We start from the raw sequence: 23,410 nt of genomic DNA, 5'->3' as shown, positions 1-23,410 counted from the left end.
AGGACAAATCATCATAAGAACTAAATATGTGAGAAAGTATAATTATAAACACATAAAACCGTGTCGTACCCACCACAACCCGTGTGCTCTACCGGCCTGTAGGGGGAGTCGCTGCAGGCTATAGACACTGAACGATCACTGCATTAGCGACACTTAAGTCAATGTCAGGTTGGTCCACTCTTTTGGGTGATCATGGCTTTCAGACGTCTTAGATCAGATTCCACTTGGTCGTTTACATCCTCCATATTCCTCTCGCCCCATACCCGCCACAGCAGCTCCGTCGGGGCACATTTTGAGTAAAAGTGGAGTAGATCTCACAGCCCATCCATGGCTCAGCCAGTCTTCGTGCATGCTTGATATCTTGGTTCAGGAACAGCCAACAAGTGTGACCATTTCAGAAATACTGGTACCAGCGCCAACAACCTGCCCGCGGTCAAAGCCACGCAGGTCACCACATTTACCCATGGCTGCCAAATGTTGCCTCATGCTGCGCAGAAGAGAGGTCAGCATGTTATCTGAGAGATCGTGACGCAGCCATCATGTGGTACCGCGTTACGGATCACAGGATGTCACTAGCCCATCTGTTGAACGTTTAGCTTACACGGTATAGATACTTCTGCCCCTTTTCAATAGGTGTGAGAACAGCGCCTCCTGCTGGCTGAAACATTTCTCAATCATATACCAAAAAACGTTCACACAGAACAGTGAGGGCAGACAGATAAACGCCGCATGTAACACGTTTATCTAGATGGCACTGTTATCTGGGCATCAAACTAGATGGTACTTATGTACGGCACTGAGGGATATAGTTATTTCCACCCAGTACCACACTATGTGGGTGAAGGTACTGCAGAGGGCATCGTGCAATGCAAGGTCAATCCTTTCTCCCGGAAACGTCCCCTGAATGAGTCCCCCGGTTTATATGATGTACATTCACATGTGCTTATAACTTCATTTACGTGTATTTTTATGTTGCGTTCGGGATGCAATTGCAGCCCCAGTAAGGCCGCCTACAAACGGCCGGGTCGGAGCCCGCAGCTAAATCCAACCCTGTGCCCGGCCGGCGACTCGTGTACCTGTTCGCTGTCTTCATATCTGTGCTGCGGATATGCCATATGCGCACTACAGATAATGCTGCGCTGTCGCCTAGCGATGACGTGGACCCCACAACATTTACACCATGATGATTGCAGAAGGGTTGCGGGACGAACAGTTTCCATTTACTTCAATGGAAGCCGTCTGCATGGAAGCCATACAGAATCGCAGCAGGCTGCAATTTCTCCTCCGCAAACAGAAAAAAAAAAAAAAAAAAAAAATCACAATCGATTTCCGCTTGTGGGCATGAAATCGCATTTTGTCATTACATGCTATTGCTGCGGAATCAATCCATAATGCTAATGGGCAGTGCCAACCTTAGATTATATGGCGCTTGTGCAGAATATTTTTTAGCGCCTTTTTCCCCTCCACCAACCATAAGAAAAAAGGCGATGTATAAGCAGTCTGTCTGCATACTGCTTGTGTAGAAAGCATACCCACACCATGTGGGGGGTTAATTCAGGTTTATGCCTTTAAATAGAGAATGATAAGTGTATTTCACAGAATACTTATGTGTTTATAATTTGCGTCTTCTTCTGCTAAAGGTTTAAGCGTATACGTGTAAGGGCTGACGCTTTAAAAATAGACTACAGAGACTCCATTTTTGTCTCTTCGCTTGTCAGCTTTAATACACATATATCTGTATGGATTTCAACTTTCACCTAGAAAGATGTTAGATTCCAATTATAATGACCCACCTGGAATTACTAATTGGATAAACACTGGGTTTACGTCCTGTTCTGGAAACTTACTAACAAGCCCACAGGAATGTACCTCCCCGATACACAGAGGAGGACATACTGATAAGAGGACGATATGTTTTTAATCAATGTATGTGCTTGTTAAATTTTAATTGTATCTGGCATAAAGCCACTTGCTTCGTAAGAACTGTATAAAGATTGAATACATTGAACATTAAACAGGCATTTCTTGGGTTGACACCTACTGTGTGGAGTCCATAGAATCCTCAAGAGTATACTCTTATAATTTAACACTAATTCGGAAGCAGACAGCATCAGCTGAAAGGTCTGGTTTTGACCCCCTACAACCAGAACAGCTCAGGGAATAAATACGGCGCCGGGCCCAGGCGCCCAACACTTATACGGCGCCGGGCCCAGGCGCCCAACACATACCATAACAAAACTAAACAATTGTATTGCAAGGGTGATAATGGACTGACAGCGGGATTCAGATCATCAGAAGGGAGGAGACGGAACCAGCAGGAGGAGGATTCATGTAGCTCCACAAGATGCTGCTGCATGGAGATAGAAGATCATCTGGTCAGACAGACCTACGGGAGGCAATTGCCCTGAGCCTATACAGCTGGTGACTGGCATTCTGATGCAGCCAAGGCTGGCCGGGGTCACGCCTAAATATTCAGTATTGGTAAATTCAAAAAAAATATTAGATGAAAACGCATCAACAGAAAAAAAAGTAAGCCAGGCGGGTTAAAACATGGCGGCAGTAGTACAACATAAAAAAAAAAAAACTATATAAGTTTGGTTTCGCTATACACAAACATCAGTTTTACTGCACCGTAAATGCCATAAAAACAAGCATCCCCCCCCCCCTTCCCAAAAAAAGATGAAACTGCAATTTTTTTCCATATTTCACCCCACTTAGAAATGTAACATTTTTCCTAACACACGATATGGTTCCACTGAGAAAACGAATTGTCACGCAAAATAAAAACGCCCTCGTGCAGCACTGCTGCCGCAAAAACATAAAAAGGTCTGAATCTTTGGATGTAGGGAGGGAAAGATGAAAAAAGGCTCCGGTGGGAAAGGGGTTAAAGGGATCTTGTCCGCTACAGTGACAAACATGCTGGTGCGCTCTGGTTTAGGACGCGGTCACATCTCCATTGGGCCGGGCTCACACGGCCGTATGCGGAGGCCCACAGCGGATTCCAGCTATGAATCCGGCCTCATCCCTGCATACGGCTGCGTAACGTACTGCGTATAACAAGGTGCTCACACAGGCGGTCGTGTGCAATACACTTTTTTGTTCGCTTTTATTTCCTGCGCCGCACGTACCTGCAGCAGTGTAATTGTGCATGGGCTGTGGGTATATCCACGACGGGCACGATGTCGCACAGTCCGCGGTAAAATAGATGCTGCGTTCTATTTTAAATAGCCTTTTCGCAGTGAATCTGCAACAAACACACATCCCACACGGATGATCTTCCTGAATCCCCCCAATTCCCCGCCGCATTATAAAGGGGGAAATCAGCACCGAAAATCTGCAGAAAGAATCGATACGCTGCTAATCTCAGAATCTGCAACGCAAAACCTCCACACGGCGGCGCGCACGGATTGTTAAGACCGCTCCTACTTTGGAGGGTTTTTTTTAAGGCCATTTTACACGGAGCGATTATCGCGCAAAAAAAATAAATCGCTCGCTATTCATTAGCGGCGAATCTCAGCGAGCATAACGATCATTGTATGTAAATCTCGCAATCTAACGGTAAGCTCTGTCTGCCTAAACACTCTGCGTGAGCGCTAACGAGCTTCCGCGGTCATCAGCGCCCGTGCAGTCGTTTAGATGAGTGTCTTCCTGTGTACACGGGTGTATCTGCAGGCGTGACCCGCAGTGAATAGAACCAACCGCTTCATTCACACGCACTTATTTTTACTGCACATTCCAACTGCGCATAAGAAACCGGCTGCGCGCTCCAGCGTTCTGCGCATTTGTGCACCAAGAGGCGTGTGATACGCCGTGGAATTGCGCAGGAAAAGAACACATCTTGAACGCATTAGACTAATTAGTATTTTCAATGGTGGGAGCATCGGTGCGCTTTTTTTTTTTGCACGCGCAAAACATTTGCAATGCACGCTAAAAAAAGCCACCTTCATTCTACAAATATGCGGCGCTAATGTGAGCACAAATGCGTGTACGCTCGTGTGGAGCCGGCCGCAGGGCTTAAACACATGGGCGGGATTTGGTCCTATTTTGCGGCCGTGAAATGGTACGAAATGAAACTATTGATTTGATCGGCGCAAATTCTGCACTAAACCTCGCTCTGCAAACGCACCCGCCGGTTTCTTCACACTTGTTTTGATGGCCGCCGCATCCAAAAAAAGAAAAAGGTGTGTAACGAGAAAAAAAATAAAATAAAATTTTTTTTTTTTTTTTACTGGCGCTTGTATTTTTTTTCTTTTTTTCTGACATTTATTCGGGCGGCTGCAGATTATAATAAGCGTCTTCTCTGCATCTCACGTCCGATAGAGAAGACGGAAACGCAGAAACCGCCACCTAGGGCTCATTGACACGAACGCATTTGTGCTGCATATTACGTGTACAACATGCAGTGAATAGAACCCATTAACATCACTAGTCACTCATGGGCATTTTTGAGCGCACATTTTGGTCGCACACAGAGAAAAAAAGAAAACCGCACGTCCCATTTTTATGCATTTTAGAATATATGAAGCTATAAACCTGAAGTATACCGAAGAAATGCAGTTGCACACGCAAAAACGCAATGCCCATCACGCAAATTGGCGGTGCAGATGCGCACATAAATATGCTTACATCTGTGTGAGCCCTCTGGGCTCCTTCGCACGAGCGATTTTACATTTGCACAAACCCAATTTCAACAGGTTTCCTCACATTCAGCGTTTTTGCGCTAATTTCCATTCGGCAAAAAAAAAAAATTAAAAAAAAATACACGACGGGCTCCATTTTTGTGGTAATATACTCGTGCGTTGCACGGCGATTTTATGACTAGCGGCCCTGGAATATACAAAGTGGCCACAAAATGAGCCGAGCGCCACACTGTCATGGAAGCTGCCCATAGCAACCAATCACAGCGCAGCTTTCATGTTACCTCAGCGGTATAATATATAACAACCAATCACAGCACAGCTTTCATGTTACCTCAGTATAATATATAACAACCAATCACAGCGCAGCTTTCATGTTACCTCAGTATAATATATAACAACCAATCACAGCGCAGCATTCATATTACCTGAGCAATATAATATATAACAACCAATCACATCTCAGCTTTCATGTTACCTCAGCAGTATAATATATAACAACCAATCACAGCGCAGCTTTCATGTTACCTCAGCAGTATAATAATATATAACAACCAATCACAGCACAGCTTTCATGTTACCTCAGCGGTATAATAATATATAACAACCAATCACAGCACAGCTTTCATGTTACCTCAGCGGTATAATATATAACAACCAATCACAGCGCAGCTTTCATGTAACCTGAGCGGTATAATATATAACAACCAATCACAGCGCAGCTTTCATGTTACCTCAGCAGTATAATATATAACAACCAATCACAGCGCAGCTTTCATTTTACCTCAGCAGTATAATATAACACCCAATCACAGCGCAGCTTTCATGTTACCTCAGCAGTATAATATATAACAACCAATCACAGCGCAGCTTTCATTTTACCTCAGCGGTATAATATATAACAACCAATCACAGTACAGCTTTCATGTTACCTCAGCAATATAATATATAACAACCAATCACAGCGCAGCTTTCATGTTACCTCAGCAGTATAATATATAACAGCCAATCACAGCGCAGCTTTCATGTTACCTCAGCGGTATAATATATAACAACCAATCACAGCGCAGCTTTCATGTTACCTCAGCGGTATAATATATAACAACCAATCACAGCGCAGCTTTCATGTTACCTCAGCGGTATAATATATAAAAACCAATCACAGCGCAGCTTTCATGTTACCTCAGCAGTATAATATATAACACCCAATCACAGCACAGCTTTCATGTTACCTCAGCAGTATAATATATAGCAACCAATCACAGCTTTCATGTTACCTCAGCGGTATAATATATAACAACCAATCACAGCACAGCTTTCATGTTACCTCAGCAGTTTAATATATAACAACCAATCACAGCGCAGCTTTCATTTTACCTCATCAGTATAATATATAACAGCCAATCACAGCGCAGCTTTCATGTTACCTCAGCGGTATAATATATAACAACCAATCACAGCGCAGCTTTCATTTTACCTCATCAGTATAATATATAACAGCCAATCACAGCGCAGCTTTCATGTTACCTCAGCGGTATAATATATAACAACCAATCACAGCGCAGCTTTCATTTTACCTCAGCGGTATAATATATAACAACCAATCACAGCGCAGCTTTCATTTTACCTCAGCGGTATGAGGCCGGCTGCACACGGGCGGATTCCGCAGCAAATACTGCCCATAACACGCTATTGAAAAACGCTTTTTCCTCTACACGAGTGGACATCAATTGCGATTTTCCGCTCGCCGAGGGTAAAAAAAAAAACACACAAAAAAAAAAAAAAAAAACACTGCGTGTTCTATTTTTGCGCAGATTGAAAATCAATGGATGACATTGTGCAGCCGGCCAAAAACATGAAAACTGGTCTTTGATTGGTTGCTATTGGCAACAAAAATTACAGGGGAAGTCGGTGAGTATTTGATATTTAATTTCGCCAGTATTCGTCGCCGGGTGCTGAAGAACACGCAGTGCAAAACGTCACTCAAATCGGACAGAACCGCGGATTTGTATCCGGCGCAAACAGATTTTGGGTTTTACGTATAAGATTTCACTGCGATGTATTTTTAGAATAAAGACACGCGGTTTACGCCGGGTTTACGCCGGGTTTACGCCGGGTTTACGCCGGGTTTACGTCGGGTTTACGTCGGGTTTACGTCGGGTTTACGTCGGGTTTACGTCGGGTTTACGTCGGGTTTACGTCGGGTTTACGTCGGGTTTACGTCGGGTTTACGTCGGGTTTTTCTCACGCGCGACAAAATTGCACGTTGTCGCATTAGCAACGTGCCTCATAAGGGAGCCCATCAGCACGGATTTACTGTTTAAGCCAGATTCACAAGAGCATAAGCACATTGGCGCTGCATTTCTGCGCATGTTTACACGCTCAACTGCATTTTTTACTGTACCTTGTTTTGCGCAAAAGTCCCACAGCCGCGGTCCTGTACAGTGAAAGAGCTAATTAGATACATATATTCTATTTCCCTGCACAAATGCCATTTAAGCTATAAAAGCGGTTTTTAGCGCTACGGGGATGGCCGCTGCCACCATATTAGGTCCCTTTACACGGAACAATTCCTTCAAAGAAGCAAAAATGAAGGATAACCGTTCCGTGTAAACGCAGCCAGCGACTGACTGATGAAAGACAATCCTTCGCTTTTCGCGCAGCGCTCATTGTATGCCGGCATACAAATCATCGTCGGCTCGTTCCCTAAACACCGATCGCTCCGTCGGTCTCACTAGGGCTGACTGTCCGCAGGTGTGATCTCATAGCGAGGTCCACGGCGTGAAATCGCACGCGGCACTTGCATGATACGCTTTCCATAGGGTAACTATGGAAAGCGCAGCAGGATGTCCACGAGCGGAGAATCATAGCGATTCTCCACTTGTGTGATTACAATCGTGGCATGCTACGATTCCCTGCAGTGAGCCCACCGCAGGATATCGCTAGCGACATTCCATCGTGGCCGTAGGCCACATGTACACAGCTGGGTCAGATCGCGCAGCGGAATCCACCCCTGTGCCCGGCCGATGATCCCCGCGTACCTGTCCGGATTCCACATAGTCTGTATTGCGGGCGTGCCGGCGCACAGTATAGTTTATTCCGCTATGTCGCTAGGCAATGACGCGGATTCCACAACCTTTTTTGCAATGATGATTGCGGAAGGGCCACGGATCGGACGGCTTCCCTTGACTGCAATGGAAGCCGTCCGCGGGGAATCCGCCCTGAATACAAAATGATGCGATTCTCCCCTTGCGAGCCGAAAAGCGATTTCCGCTCGTGGGCAGGGAAAAGCGATTTTCAGTAGCGTGTTATGGGCGGTATTTGCTACGGAATCCAGAGGTGGACGCCCCCTCCGGATCCCGCGATGCAAATCCGCCCGTGTGCAGACGGCCTAATACAGCGAATGTGAACGAGCCAACGATGTATCTGCTGTATAAACTGGCGAGCGACTCTGACATTGGCGCTCGCTCAAACGACAGATCAGCAGGTCTAAAGAGACCCCTGGCCGCTCCATGTGTTCAGAAAGCGCTGTGCGAAACCGCAGCATTTTAACGCAATTTTGTGCTGCGTTTCCGAAAGCATATTTCTTGGTTCTTGAAAACACGCCCCGTTGCTGTAGTGGGCGATGAGGTGCGTGAAAATAGATCAGACAGCGCTTTAAAATCGCGGCGTTAAAACGCTACATTCGAGCGCTGCTCTGCAAGGCACCGTTGAAATCAATGCTGGTGTTGTACGTTCAAGACGCTGCGCTAATTGCGGTATAAAGCGCCCTGCGTAAATGTGGCCTTAGGGTCATTGCTCTGGGCGTATCACTAAAGCGCTGCGAGTCTCCCACAGCGCCGTACACATCATAGCCCATCCGCTCTGCCGGCAGAGACCGCGTACGGGCTTTGTCACTGCGCATGCCCGCGAATCATACCTCACAGACGCGCAGTGGGGGTTTTAATTATTTTTTTTTCTATGCCCAGTTCTGCTCAGGGCAGGGATGCGCATCAAACCGCTGCCCCGCGCAATTTATCATACGCAGAAAAATAGAGACGCTGCGCTTTCTTTCCTCCATATACGGAAACGCCGCTGGGCGTCAGCTCTCCGTGCAGCGCACGCGTAATACGCGGTGAAGACCCCGTTGCCGACACGAGCCCTTAAACCGGTTTATAAAAACGTGGCGACGGGTTCCGTTTATGTAAACGGCGGGTCATGTGACCACGATGTATTTTTCCACTCCAGATCCAGATACCGGAAGAAATAGCGCTGCTTGCAGAACGCCTTCCATCCAAATGGCAGAGCGCTGAGCGGAAACCGAATGGCCCCCATTATAGTCCGCAGGGTCCGGCCGGCGCCGTTCAGTTCTGTCCTGAGAGGACGCCGTTCGGCAGTGCTGCAGAGTGGACCCCAACACCAGCGTGAAACCCCCAAAACACCACTGACCGAAAAACACACCGCAAGTGAAAAAGACACAGAGTTTGTTTCACATTTCAGAATTCACAGAAAACACCTGAAACATCATGGAGGCTGAAGGGGGGGAATGTAACACCACCTCTGCAGTATCCACTGACACTGCGGGGTCACCGGCGGCTGTACAGCGCCGTGCAGGGAGGAGCTGCGGCTCCAGCATGGACCTACCTGTCACACAGCGGCTGCTGCTGTCGGCGGGGAGGAGCCGGGAGTACTTCCGGGGGAGGGGCGGGCTGCTACAATGTATCAATGTGACACGCGGGATTGGAATCTGCAGGTTATTATGTGGCGCGGGGTCACGCGCTGCTCTGCAGAAGCCGAAGGTTTTTGTTGCATTTTCCTGTATTTTTGACATTAACCCCTTCACAGCCGGACGTCAGCAGCTTCTACAGAGAGCCATTATCCTGCCAAGAATCGCTGGATCGTGCGATCACCGTTCTGCGTAAACGCGGCCAGCGAGGAATGAGAATTTGTTCGCTTCTCGTTCGTCGTTTGTTTTATGCAGATGGAACAATGATCGCTCTTTTACACATCGCTTCTTGTAAACAGCGATCATTAGGCTTCCAACGCGCGGCTGAGTGCCATATTGCGCGGTTACACCTGCGATGTACTGGCGGATGCAAGGCCTTTTTCTGTAAAAAACACTTCTGTGGTTCTCCAGTTTTCAGCATCATCGGAGGATCGGCAAATGTTTCCCTTTGTTTTTGTACGCTGTGACACGTGTTTTTCTGTCCCATTGACGATTATTGGTGATGCGTTCCGAGGAGCGTGAAAAATTCGGACATCGCTCGTGTGTATGACTGCATTCAAAAGAATGGGGCTCATATTCATGTGAGAGGTGTGCATCTCACAACGCAGAAATCTTACGCAATTTCTGCGGCCTCAGTCGTGCAGTGCATGCGAATGACTGAACAATTAGCGAGTTACCGAGCGGATGATTTATCTGCCTGGCTGAACGAGCGAATTCATGCTAACGACAGATCACTCCTTATAAGGGGAGTCGCACGGTTTTTGCAAAATGAACAATTTGTTTTCTTAGCAGGCTGCGTTTTTTTGCACAATCAAGATGCACAGAAAAAATCTGTACTTGTGAGCGAACAGCCTGAGATCAATGGGTTGTGCTCTCTGCATATTGCCTGCGAATACGCCCGTGTGATGCCAGCAATACGCAGAGGAGTGAACCTTTGATTTCACCGCTGCTGCGGCCCCTTCTTCACTTTATAGGGGCTTCCTTGTGGAAGTGAAGCTTCGTGGTTCCTGCGTGCGGCTTCGCAGCTGATCACCCCATCCGCTTCCTGGATTATGTCAATTATTGTGCTGCTGGATAAAACCTCTATTTTTCAAGCTTTTGGTGTGATTTTTGGGTCGGTGACGTTCTTTACTGCATCCCAGCATGCTTTATGTTCTGGCGTCCTATGGACTTCCGAAAAAAAAAACCAGAATAAAACAAATGTGTGTTTAAAAAAAAAACTCTTAAAAAACATGTTTCTGTTAAAAAAATCCCCTGGCTTTTTCCACAGATTTGTTGCTGGACCCGAGGGAAATCTATCATGAGGGGAATTCATGCTGCCACTTTTTTGGTCACTTTTCTTCCCTTCTCCAGTTTAAAGAGAAGACAAATGTATGCAATGTGGCAGCATGCTGATGCGTTCCTGGCATCTTTAGAGGGTTGTACCTCCATTACAAGTTGCCCCCCATCCACTGGACAGGGGAGAACTTGCTGATCAGTGGGGGTCTTACAGATCCGGAAAACAGGCGTCCTGTGTCCCCCTTCCTCCTCGCTGTCGGATTACTGCAGCCCCCGCAGTGATGAGGAGGCTGCATGGAGTGCGGGGGTCCCAAAAGCTCACTAGCCATCCATTCACTTTCAATGGGATTCCGCAAATCCCAAGGCGGCCCCGCTCAGCTGTTTTCGTCACCCCATAGAGATGAATAGAGCGCCAACCACACATGCTTGGCCAGGTCTCCATTCACAGTGCCATCATTGCGGTGGAAAAAGTGACCCTCGCAGTGACAAGCAGAGGGGGTTACGGGGGTCCCGTTCTTAAGACTGGCGGGGAGGGTCTCAGCAGTGAGACCCTCATCAATCAGTGAGTTATCCCCAGTGGATATCCTATGGATTGGTCAACAAGTCATCAAGAATATGCCCTCCGTGTCTTCAGCTCTTGTGCAGCGTCTTAGGCTGCCTGTCCACGGGCATAGGGTATCCGCCGCCGCCCGGAAGCAGGAGCCGACAGACGGATCTCCGCTGCCAGCCTATCTAACAGGTTGACTGCCGAGGATTGCGGCAATTCACAGCGTGCTGCAAATTGCCGTCCGTGAGCGGAGAATCGCAATGGTTCTCCGCTCGTGGACAGGGGGCCGGCGCTTTACATAGCAATGCTATGGAAAGCTTCAGAGAGGGTGATTCGCCAGCGATTTACCACCGGCGGAATCGCGCCCGTGGACAAGGGACCTTACGTTTAGATTACTTCACAGTTTTGTCCCCATCCAGGCTTCCAGTCACGGTGTAGGTTTAAAATCCCGAAACCGGAACCCCTGGACGGACCCAATCTCCAGCATTACCGGAAACTGCTGAAATACAGACCAAAAGATCTCCGCTGCAGCAGGTTTCCGCTCATTTGCGCTATTCTGTGCCAAAAAGAAAAGCATGGTAGACTGCGAATTCTCTCACTGAAAATGTGTCGGCCGGTCTGCAATGGTGCAAGGAGCGTCGTCAGCTGAGCAGTGGAAGAACGCGATAAATAACATCAGATGGATGGATTTGGGTGTGGGGGATCCTGGGCAACGTCGCCCGCCTGAGTGTGTTGTGCACACAGGTAAGTACAGTGAAGGTTCCGTTAGGCTGGGTTCACATGGGGCGTAATTGGCGCAGAATTTCCGTGCAGACTTTCTGCACAGAAATTCCGCCAGCGGAATTGGGATTAGCCAGCAAAAGTGGATGAGATTTGCAAAAACCCCATCCACACGCTGCAGCCAAGTCGTGCTGAAATTGACGTGCCGCTCGGAATTTAAAGACGTGGTATGTCAATTCTTTCCCCGTTTCCGCGGCGGCCTCCCTCCTGTCTATGGGGAGAGATGACCACAGCGGAATACAGGCGGTGAAAGGCCGCAGGTTTTGAAGCTGCATTTCTCCCACGGAAATCTCGTGGTATTTCAGTGCGGTCATTCCGCGAGATTTCCGTGGCCTTATGGTCTAGGATGTTTTACGTGGCACGGTCTCTGTCCGTTGGTTGTGGTGACCCTGACATTCTAGACATTAATGTACTGCTGACAATGTGGCAATACTCTGGGAATGGTCGGCCATACTTCAAACAAGATAACGCGCCTCGTCCCAAATCCAATGCTGTGTTACGATTGTGTTGCTAAACTTCGCTATGCCCATTTTTCCTATTTACTCCCAGAGGGTTCCTCCGAGGCCTCTGACTTGTATTAAGGTCGGCTTCACACGGAATTATTTGTGCGCTCGGAAATAGAACCCCTTGATGTCAATAAAATCTTTCACAGTTCTGTACTTTGGCGCATGAAATTCAGTTACCCAAAAAAAGATAGAACACGTTCTACCTCTCTATGTAATTGTGCACCGAAGGTCCACATAGAAGTCAATGGGGGTGCGCAGATGTGCGTGAAATACGCAGGGATATGTGCGAAATACTGCGCAATTCCACTGGAAAAAGAACACATCTGGGACTTATTAGACGAATTTAAGTAGAGGTGCGGTTGTGTTCCAAGCGCAAAATACCGCCCCCTGCGGACACGAAAATAAAGTACGCCGATATGCGCACAAGAAAGGCGCTTTCGCAGCACAAATATAAGTTGCCAGCAATTGCGCCCGTGTGAAGAAACCGTTTACATCTGATATCTCCAACCTCTGTCTCCCCAGCTGCTGCAGACATGTAACTCCCATCCTGCCCATGCTGGGGGTTGTAGTTCTGCAGCAGCTGGAGATCACACCTATAGTCATCGGTCTTGACGCTGATGATGATGACTCTTGTCCTGCCCCCTGCAGTACTGCAGCCGGCCACCAGGTGGCGCTGTGACACGGCCCAGCCCCGGAAGCCGCCGCAAAGACAGAGAAACGGCAGAGACCCCGGCAGGACCTAAGACTCGGGCCCGGGGGCCACACACAGCGGAGACAGGCCCGGGGCAGGTGAGGGCGCTGCGGGGGCGGCTGGAGCGCGTACAGACTGTGTGTGAATCTAGGTGATAACCGGCAGCATATGTAGCGCGGGGGGTGTCATGTGTGCCGGACTAGAGGGCGCCGCCGACACGGGAGAGACCCTATGGACGGCAGCATATGTAGGGGGAGTATATACTGTACATACGGGGATGTTATATAAGCCCCGGCATACACTACAGTCCAGCTGTGCAGCCGGCAGCATATGTGACCCACTATATAGTGTATGGGCTGCAGTCAGTGCAGGTAGGGTGTGATATACCGCTTATATACAGTGAGTGTATATATATATTACAGTCAGTGCAGGTAGGGTGTAATATACCGCTTATATACAGTGAGTGTGTGTATATATATATATTACAGTCAGTGCAGGTAGGGTGTGATATACCGCTTATATACAGTGAGTGTGTATATATATATATATTACAGTCAGTGCAGGTAGGGTGTGATATACCGCTTATATACAGTGAGTGTGTATATATATATTACAGGCAGTGCAGGTAGGGTGTGATATACCGCTTATATACAGTGAGTGTGTATATATATATTAGAGTCAGTGCAGGTAGGGTGTGATATACCGCTTATATACAGTGAGTGTATATATATATTACAGTCAGTGCAGGTAGGGTGTAATATACCGCTTATATACAGTTACAGTATATATATTACTGTGTGTGTGTGTGTGTGTATATATATATATTACAGTGTGTGTGTGTATATATATATTACAGTTGGCATCCGCATACACATATCCAGTATTTGCAGAGTCGGCTATAATGTATTATAGATCGCTCTCTAGGGCCGTCTGACACTCCTGTATGGTGACTGTATTACATATGTGGGTAATACCCCGCACCGATATCCTATAGGCGGCCATAGTGACGCTCACACGAATTGTGTCAACTATTCGCGCACGAAAAATGGCAGCATACACGCCAAGATAGCACATGGCGGGTCACTATGTCAGTGCGGACGGGCTGCGATCCGCGTTCGTATATCTCACAGCCCGCAGGCTGCAAGATACGCTGATGTGAGCCGGAAGAGCAGTCAGCGCCGCATATAACGCTGTGTGATTATAAGGCGGATACAAGAAATTATATCATCAGAGCAACAGGGGCAGTTATAGTGGAGAACCGACCCTTTATAGGGAGGCTCTAGTACCCTGTTGTACCGCCTCTAGCTTAGATACAAGATGTTATACAGGAGGTGGGGGGCATGGAGATGTGATATGGGGGGCATGGAGGCTCTAGTTCCTGTTGTACCGCCTCTAGTTTGGATACAAGATGTGATATGGGGGGCATGGAGGCTCTAGTACCCTGTTGTGCCGCCTCTAGCTTGGATACAGGCAGGCATGGAGGCTCTAGTACCCTGTTGTACCGCCTCTAGCTTGGATACAAGATGTGATACGGGTGGGCATGGAGGCTCTAGTACCCTGTTGTACCGCCTCTAGCTTGGATACAGGCAGGCATGGAGGCTCTAGTACCCTGTTGTACCGCCTCTAGCTTGGATACAGGCTGTGATACGGGTGGGCATGGAGGCTCTAGTACCCTGTTGTATCGCCACTAGCTTGGATACAAGATGTGATACAGGTGGGCATGAAGGCTTTAGTTCCTGTTGTACCCCCTCTAGCTTGGATACAGGATGTGATACGGGGGTCATATATCTGTTATTAATGCCTGCAGCATATGGCGGTACGTGTAATAAAGGCCCGCCTGTTACTCCATGGGGGTGACATATACAACGTGTCCGCCGTGGCGTTGGCTGTCGTTCAGTCTGCGGCGCCCGTCTGACCGGTAACCCCCCTCGGTGTCTGAAGACCTTCTCTACACGCTGCCTCATATTTCTCATCTCTAGAAGAAGAACAAAAACACCCAAATATCCAGGTAACTTTTATATCTCAGAACCCTCCAAAATGGCGATATTTGTCAAACAGCTGTGACACAATTGCGTATCCTCTGTTTTCGCGTTCTTTCGTGACGCTTCGCCCATTATTTTCAACGTGAAAGGAAAACACATTGCGGGGATCGCGGCCGGACAGAAGTGATGGGAGGCGGTTTTGACAGTGGAGCGCCTCACATCCGCGGGGACGTCGTACGTTCACAGCCTGATATCGTGCTCGGCCGCGTGTCGGTAGCCTCAGCTGCTTTCATGAGGGGAATGTTTAGGGGAATCCCCCGGCCGAACTGGTTCGGTTATGACAGAACCAAACAGCGCTGAACGGACCCCATTGACTATAAAGAGGTCCGTCGGCTTTGCGCTCAGCGCGACCAGCGGCAACGTGAAGGCGGCCCATGGGCCACGCTCCTCAGCACTGCCTCCCGCTGAAGCCGGCCTTGTTGCCCATAGCAACCAATCACAGCGCAGCTTTCAGTTCCCCTCAGCAGAAGTGAGAGTGGCGCAGCGGCCGCCGCGGGGGACGGGGTCGCTTCTGCTTTGGGGGTTTGGATGCAGGAGGCCCTAAAAGATGACGGAAACAACAAGTATTTGATGTCCTGGGAAATATCTCCCCAGCAGAGACAGACGGCCGACCGTGTAGCGCATGACATGGCGGAGTCCACCGCTCCCTCCATGGGGTCTTTGTTGGGGGTAGTAATGGGGTCCTGAATGGCGACCCTCCCCATGAGGCCGCCGTGACCTTAAAGGGATTCTGTCGTCACAGTTGGGCCCCATAAACGACGTTACGGGGCCCAAACATAAGGGAACCGAGGGAGCTCTGTCTGCGTCTCCGGCCCCCCGGTCCACCACTGGGTTCCCCCACGGCGTGACTGCGCGGACCCCCCATTTATCGCTAGGCTGAAGATTAGCGCCGCGTGCGTGCAGCACCTTCGCCGAGACATGTTGCTGGAATGAAGGAACCAGTGAGTATCAGACAGTTCGCCGTTCCCTACTTTATGGGGCTCGGACATGACTGGACCCCCTTAAAGGGTTGTAGTGCAGTGGCAGGTTATCCCTCATCCACAGGATATCCACGGTATAGGCGATACCTTGCTGATTGGTGGGGTCCCATGCCGATTGTGAGAATGGGACTCCCGTATCCCTCTGCCTGTCACTATAGGGGTTTCTTCTCCCCCCGCAGTACCGTCGCTGGTTAATGCTCCATTCACGTTCAGTGGGATTGCGGAAATACCTGAATGCACCCGCTTGGTTACCGTTGAAAACGAATGGCGGGCATGTGCGACCGGCCCCCATCCAGTCCTCTCACTGCAAGGGGGACCCCCATTCTTGAGACCCCCTGATCAGCGAGTCGTCCCCTACCCTGTGAATAGGAGATGGCTTGTACCCCTTTAAGCCGTATTCACACGTAGGGGGTCTGCAGCAGATTTCACCTTTATTTACATTGAAGGGGTGAGATCTGCTGCAGAACTTCACCAAATGTGTGAACGCAGAGGGTAAGTAATCCGGGATTCCTGCGGGGGTCTTCATTTTGGACCGCAGAGTAGGCCGGTGACGGTCGAGCTCCAGGTGGGTTTTTGCGCCCATATTGCGTCTTGGCCCGACCTCCTATGATGCTCCGTTCTGTTCAGATGACGTGCGGACACGCCAGAACACCTTTCCACGTTACGGATGCGTAAACGCGACTGCAGTACGGTCGTCTCTTACCAGCCCTATGGGACATTTTAAGTTCCTCCCCCTTGATTTTTTTTTTTAGTGAAAAATCCCGCTCGCTGTGGTGGCGAATGTGCTTAGAAATTTGCATCTGGGGCTTATGGGGTCGTCTACACGGTCTGATTATTCATCTGGAATGCTGAATTGCGCGATCATCAAGCCGTGTGACGCCGCTGTGACTGATGTCCGAACAAACGCTTGTTTTTCAGCGGATAGCATCTTTTACGCAGTCGAAAGAAATCATTGTGGTTGGCGGCAGATCTCTGTGTGAACGAGGGAATGTGCTCCCGACTAGGATGAAGCGGTACGCGGCCCTGGAACCTCGTGTGCGATCGCTCGTCCGCCATACATTCGGCCAGATTGTGCATATTTGCGCAATACGCAGAGAATAGAAGCCATCGGTTTTCAATGGGTTCGTTCATACTTCCTTTTCTTTGCGCATGACCTTCTCGCGCAAAAATATAGACCGTGCTCTATTCTGTGCACCAAAAGAGGCCCCATAGGAGTCTACGGGGTGGAGGGGTGCGCAACGGCTCACGCAAAAGGCAAGGGGGGGGGATGCATTAAAAACTGCGGGGGTGTGTGGGGGGTAGGGTGGGACACATCTGGACCTCATTAGGCTAAATATCTTTTTACATCAAGGGTGGGTGGGAGTAGTGGTGTTGTGCGAGCATATGAACAGCCGCCGCGTGCGCAAAACCCATCGCCAGTTGATTTCGGTGGGATCTTTGGTGCCTCTTGTGGCTCCTGCATGCAGGTGCGATTTGCGGTTTCCCATCCTCTATCGCGCATTGGAGAATCGGAATTTCACAGATGCGATACGTTTTTGCGTGAGAAACACCTTACATCCGCAGGTTAGTCGCACGTTCCTGAGCGCGATATCTCTCTGCCATCGCGCCCGCCGTGTACAGGTAGCCTCGGGTACTTTTCTGATGTCCTAGTTGCTGGCACCTGAATCCCGCACTGATTTGCCCGTCCACGCACAACGCACGTTCGTATACTGAGCGATACGTGATATTACACAAATTGGCGCGTGTTGTCCGCCGCTGGTACCGATCTGTTTCCTCTAGTGTGCGGTCGGCGCTTCCACTACATATGTCACACAGTATGGAGGTCGATACATTATCTCCTCTTTGCCCGATACATTATTTATTGCGCCTTGGCCAGCTGCCAGCTCGGTGCTGACGGAGTATATCGCCCGTCCCGCGGCCACAGCTTCCAAGCAGCGAATGTAATTCAGTCCTCAGTGAAGTTATGTTATATTTCATGCGTTATAAGCCATTCTATATGTTAGACAGCGCTGATACCTAATATCGGCGTTGTAATATGAGGGCAGGCTCAAACGAGCGTAATTACACCATGTATTACGCACGCGATGAATGGAGTCAGTGGAAGGGCGTTGATTTTCATTGACTCAGTCACACTATTTTACCATATATTACGCGCGATAGAGCCCTGTTATCATCTATGGGCGTGTAATAAACGCCATACGTGCGCAATTACATTGCATATGTGCAGCGTTTATATGCAACACCATTAAGAGTAATTACGCATGGCGGTAAAGCGTTTTACGTGTATGTTCGTGTGATACAGCCTGAGGCCGGGCTCACATGAGCGAATCGGAGTCTGTGACCCCTGCCAGCGACGCTGCTACCTGCTATCACTGTATCACCTGCTGTTTTCTCTATCTTCCTCCGATTCCCTGGTTCTTGGTTCCATTTTTGCGCCTTCCAAAATGGCCGATGCTAGCTGAGGACGAACACTTCCAATGCAATGCGGGTAATGGGCAGACTACCAGTGCACTATACCTGCTCTCTGATTGGTCAGAGCAGCTCATGTAATCGGCAATGGCCAATCAGAGGGCAGTGCATAGCGGGCTTCAGGTAGTCAGAAAATCGCTGGCGCCATCTTGGAGAGCCAGAAACAGAGTTGGAACTGGCAGGTCGGAGGAGTGATGGAGAACAGCGGCGGGTAATATACCCCCCGCTTCTGGAAAGAACTCTGCCTTGAACCCAAAGGGTCGCTTTAGAAGGATTACTTGTGATTCAGAGAAAATCCCTTAAATAGGGGAGTGGTCCCTGACTGGCCTGTGTCAAGGGGGTGGAGCTGCAATACCAGTCGCAACCAATGGGTAGATGTGGAGCTCTTACAAGAAGAAAGCAGTCATGTTTTTCTCATCCTGTACCGCCCCTTTAAGGATCGCAGTATGCACAGTCCATCCCTTTAAGGATCGCAGTATGCACAGTCCATCCCTTTAAGGATCGCAGTATGCACAGTCCATCCCTTTAAGGATCGCAGTATGCACAGTCCATCCCTTTAAGGATCGCAGTATGCACAGTCCATCCCTTTAAGGATCGCAGTATGCACAGTCCATCCCTTTAAGGATCGCAGTATGCACAGTCCATCCCTTTAAGGATCGCAGTATGCACAGTCCGCCCCTTTAAGGATCGCAGTATGCACAGTCCATCCCTTTAAGGATCGCAGTATGCACAGTCCGCCCCTTTAAGGATCGCAGTATCCACAGTCCATCCCTTTATCCTGGCCCATGTTCATTAGCCATCTTACATTTATGGATTACCGCCAAATCAGCTGAGTGTAGAAACGTCTGAGCACCTAATTGCGGTATATCAGTAAGTGATGTACGGGCGGGGCGAGTATGGAGTGAAGAACCAGATGGCCACTTACCTTTGTACATATATTGATCCGTACGGCCTGTGGGGCGTTATAGGGTTAAGTATGGCGGTGATGCCCCTCGGTGATGCGTCTCCGCACCGCAGCCGGGGGATTATTTATTCACTGTGTATTATGTGCTGATCCGCTGAAGCGTCTGCAGAGGGATTCGCCGTTACCACGCTAGCGGTGTTCGGGATACAGTAGGAGGGTCTCACGTGGGGCGCAAATGCTGCCCAATCTACCTGACAAACTCTGCAGCCTTTCCGCATCCAAATGGAGTTAAAGGGTTAAAGGGTCGGTGATCCGGGGATTATTCCGATGGCCTCATTGGGGTCTTTTGCCTTCCTCTGGATCCACATTGGGGGTAACAGGCTGAACCGTCTTCTTTCGGCCTTCCATCTATGTTACAATCCGCTGCATATCCAGAGCTGATTTCGGAAGATGCAGCGCTCCCCTCGCCTCCCGATCAGCGCAGCCTTTCATCTGGTACCCGGCGGTCTCTAGTGAGCGCAGCGCCGCAGGTCAGGCGAGGCCCACTTCCAAATATTGTCCAATCAGTGCTGACAATGTAGGTGTAGGAGGACCACCCTCAGTAGAAATGGTAACACCCAGTTGTCGGTTTATTCACATGTTTTCAGGAGGAGTAACAGAGGGTCACATCATGAGGACCTCTTAGAAAATACGCTTCCGAAAAGATTTTATGGCGTTCGCGAGGGCTTACTAAATACCGCCCTATCAGGAGAGCTGCTGAGACCACTGTCTACAGGACGGGGATAAGTGTATGATTGCTGGGGGTCCGACTGCTGGAACCCCCAGCAGTGCTGAGACCTGGACAATGATTGGCGCGGTGGAGCGCACGCCTGACCAACGAGCCATTCACATATGCGCCTTGATCCACCTCCGTCCCATAGAAGTGAATGGAGTGCTGGTCACACGTGTGCTCCACTGCTTCATTCACATGGGACGTTCAGGGTGCACAGATCTTGGCATTGCTGGGGTCGCAGCGGTCGGACCCTCACATCAAGGCAGATTTGGCATTCAGGTGACTTGAGAAAGCTCTTACTGGCTGTATCCCAACCCAAGGACTTATCTAATGGTGATTTTAGGGGCAAAGACTCTTCTCAGGTTTGTCTCTAACAGGGTTGTCCTGAGGATAGGTCATCGGTAGTAGGTCGTCGGAGGTCTGCTGTCAGTGAGGACAGCGCTGGAAGCCGATGGAGCCATCCGTATTGCAGCGACCCCGTCTGGTACTGCAGGCGCAGCTGTCGTTGAATTCAATGTGAGCTGCGCCTGCACTACCAAACTGGGTCACGGTAATGTGGGCAGCGCTGTCCACTCTGACAGTGGGTCCGGGGGTCCTGAGCGGCTGAACCCGGCTGATCAACTATTGTTAACTATCTTAAAGTCCTGGAGAACCCCTTTAAATATTAAAGGGGCCATTCCACCTAAGGCATTGCTCACTTTTCCACGTCCCCTTTAAGAAGCAGACATACCAACTAATAGAACACTGATATATCAGACAATTGGAAACCTCTTCAGGAACCCTATTGGGCCCCCGGGGGACGGGGCAGAGATCTGCTAGACTGGCTCTGGCTGTGATTGGAATGGTTTTCCATGGGATCGGTCTTATTCCTGGGGCCGTGTGATCCGGGGGGAATCCTCGCCTTTACGGCCCGCTGTAGTTTCTTGCATTATCCAATATACAATTTCTTCTCTTTTGCAGAACAAGAGGCCGTGGACTTTAAGATGTCCTCCTTGGCATGTGACTGCCCCCATCTAGAGTCTGTGGGTGAGGTGACCAAAGACGAGCTCATTCAGAAATCTCACGTGAGTACCCGGCCGCCGATGTCCGTTCATCTGCACAGCGCTGCCTTCCACCCGGCCGCCTCTAGTGAGCCCAGCACCGCTGCTCAAGGGGTGCAGAAGTAGCTTCACCTGACCAGCCGCTCTGCTCTCGCTGAAGGTGCCGATTGTGACCCGGGTTCTTTTGCGGAGATGCGGTGGAATTTGGCGTGGAATTTTCTGCTGCGTGTGAACATACCCTGGCAGAACGGGCAAAGAGGCAATTACTGACTGGCTCTGCTTGGCAGAAAGGGCGCTGCCAACTATTATTAGGGTAGTGGCCTGGGCTGCTAAGTGGGCAATAGATAGTTCTCATATTCCTGGGTGGGGCTTCTATGTCAGTAGTGGATAGCGTACTGGCTACTATTGCTGACATGGTAGTGGTCCAGTCCCCTGGTGCAAGAACCGAGTCATGACGTTTTCTTGGCAGACTGTTTTTGCGGGGTACTTTGCCATTGCCTTCTGCAGTCTTTTTTACACCCCACCAAGCTGGGTACTCCTTATACCAGAAGGATGGAAGGCTGAGTCAACCTTGATCCGGCTACCTGAACCAGGCGGGGATTGAAACTGCAACCTTTCTACTGCCCTAACACACTGTGCCACCCAAGGCCACAGTGGACACTGTGTTGGGTGCCAACTATTATTATGGCACTGATACGGACTGCAAAGTGGGTAATAGTTCTCTTGCTGCTATGTGGACACTGAATTAGGTGCCAACTACTATCAGGGCTGTGGCTCAGGCCATGGATGGTTCTGTTATTACTATGTGGGCACTGGATTAGGTGCCAACTACTATCAGGGCTGTGGCTCAGGCCATGTATGGTTCTGTTATTACTATGTGGGCACTGGATTAGGTGCCAACTACTATCAGGGCTGTGGCTCAGGCCATGGATGGTTCTGTTATGTGGGCACTGGATTAGGTGCCAACTACTATCAGGGCTGTGGCTCAGGCCATGGATGGTTCTGTTATTACTATGTGGGCACTGGCTACTATGCCAACACTCATACAGTGAAAGAAGTGTTGCTCCCCACGGCATTCAGCTTAAGAGACAGCAAGACTTTCCCTTGTATGCAGCTCCACCGCCCGGTCTGCAGCGGCCGTTCATGTGCAAAGTAATCCAAGGAAAGAGGAAGCTGCTGTGATGAACGTTCTCCGCCTACATATCAGTAAAAACACCAAGCAGGACTAAGGGCTCATGTCCACGGGCAAAATGAGATTTAAAATCCGCAGCGGATCTCCCGCGCGCGGATCCGCACCCCATAGGGATGCATTGACCACCCGCGGGTAGATAAATACCCGCGGATCGTCAATAAAAGGGATTTAAAAAAAGGAGCATGAAAAAATCTGGACCATGCTCCATTTTCGTGCGGGTCTCCCGCGGGGACGGCTCCCGCGGGCTTCTATTGAAGCCTATGGAAGCCGTCCGGATCTGCGGGAGACCTAAAATAGGAATTTAAAGAATTTACTCACCCGCAGAGGACCGAGAAGCTCTTCTCTTCCTCACGGCCGCATCTCCCTTGCTTCGGCTCGGCGGATGTGCCTGGCGCATGCGCGCGGCACGTCGACGACGTGCCGGCGACGTGCCGCCGACGTGTGGAATTCATCCGCCGGCTGAAAAAGAAGATCCGGCCGTGAGGAAGAGCAGAGCTTCGCCGCCCGCTACGGATAGGTAAAGTCTTATTTATTCTTATTTTTAGCGCTCATGTCCGCGGGGCAGGAGGGACCCGCTGCAGATTCTACATGTAGAATCCGTAGCGGGCCCGATTTTCCCCGTGGACATGAGGCCTTAGGGCTTTTACCCACTAGCGTTTTTTTTTCTTAACGCTGCGTTTTTTTCAGTGGGACTTTCTAATGTTAAAATCACATCGCACAAAAATCGCTTGTTTGTGCTGTCGTGATTTTTGTGCGACGCGTTAAGAAAACCCAAAAAAACGCTAGTGGGTAAAAGCCCTTATACAATGTTAATATTGTATGGCAGTCTGAATCCCGCTGGCCCTCATCTGATGTACTTGAGCGGAC

At 49.5% G+C, this 23,410-nt stretch overlaps 1 protein-coding gene across 2 annotated transcripts in view; it reads left to right on the top strand.

The window, feature by feature from the left end:
• Positions 1-13,121: 13,121 nt before the first annotated feature.
• USP33 (ubiquitin specific peptidase 33) overlaps positions 13,122-23,410 on the top strand; it is a 56,465-nt gene continuing 46,176 nt past the window's right edge. Inside the window, exons 1-2 of one of the 2 annotated variants that reach the window (XM_066597813.1) lie at positions 13,122-13,242; positions 21,272-21,375. In XM_066597813.1, coding sequence (XP_066453910.1) covers positions 21,295-21,375 — 81 coding nt within the window. In that variant the 5' untranslated portion in view covers positions 13,122-13,242; positions 21,272-21,294. The remainder of the gene's footprint in view (positions 13,243-21,271; positions 21,376-23,410) is intronic. The other variant, XM_066597812.1, reaches the window with a different exon arrangement.

Source organism: Eleutherodactylus coqui, chromosome 3, assembly GCF_035609145.1.
Source record: "Eleutherodactylus coqui strain aEleCoq1 chromosome 3, aEleCoq1.hap1, whole genome shotgun sequence".
NCBI lineage: Eukaryota > Metazoa > Chordata > Amphibia > Anura > Eleutherodactylidae > Eleutherodactylus > Eleutherodactylus coqui.
The sequence above is the reverse complement of the archived record's forward strand: the minus strand, read 5'-3'. Positions and strand labels throughout refer to the sequence as shown.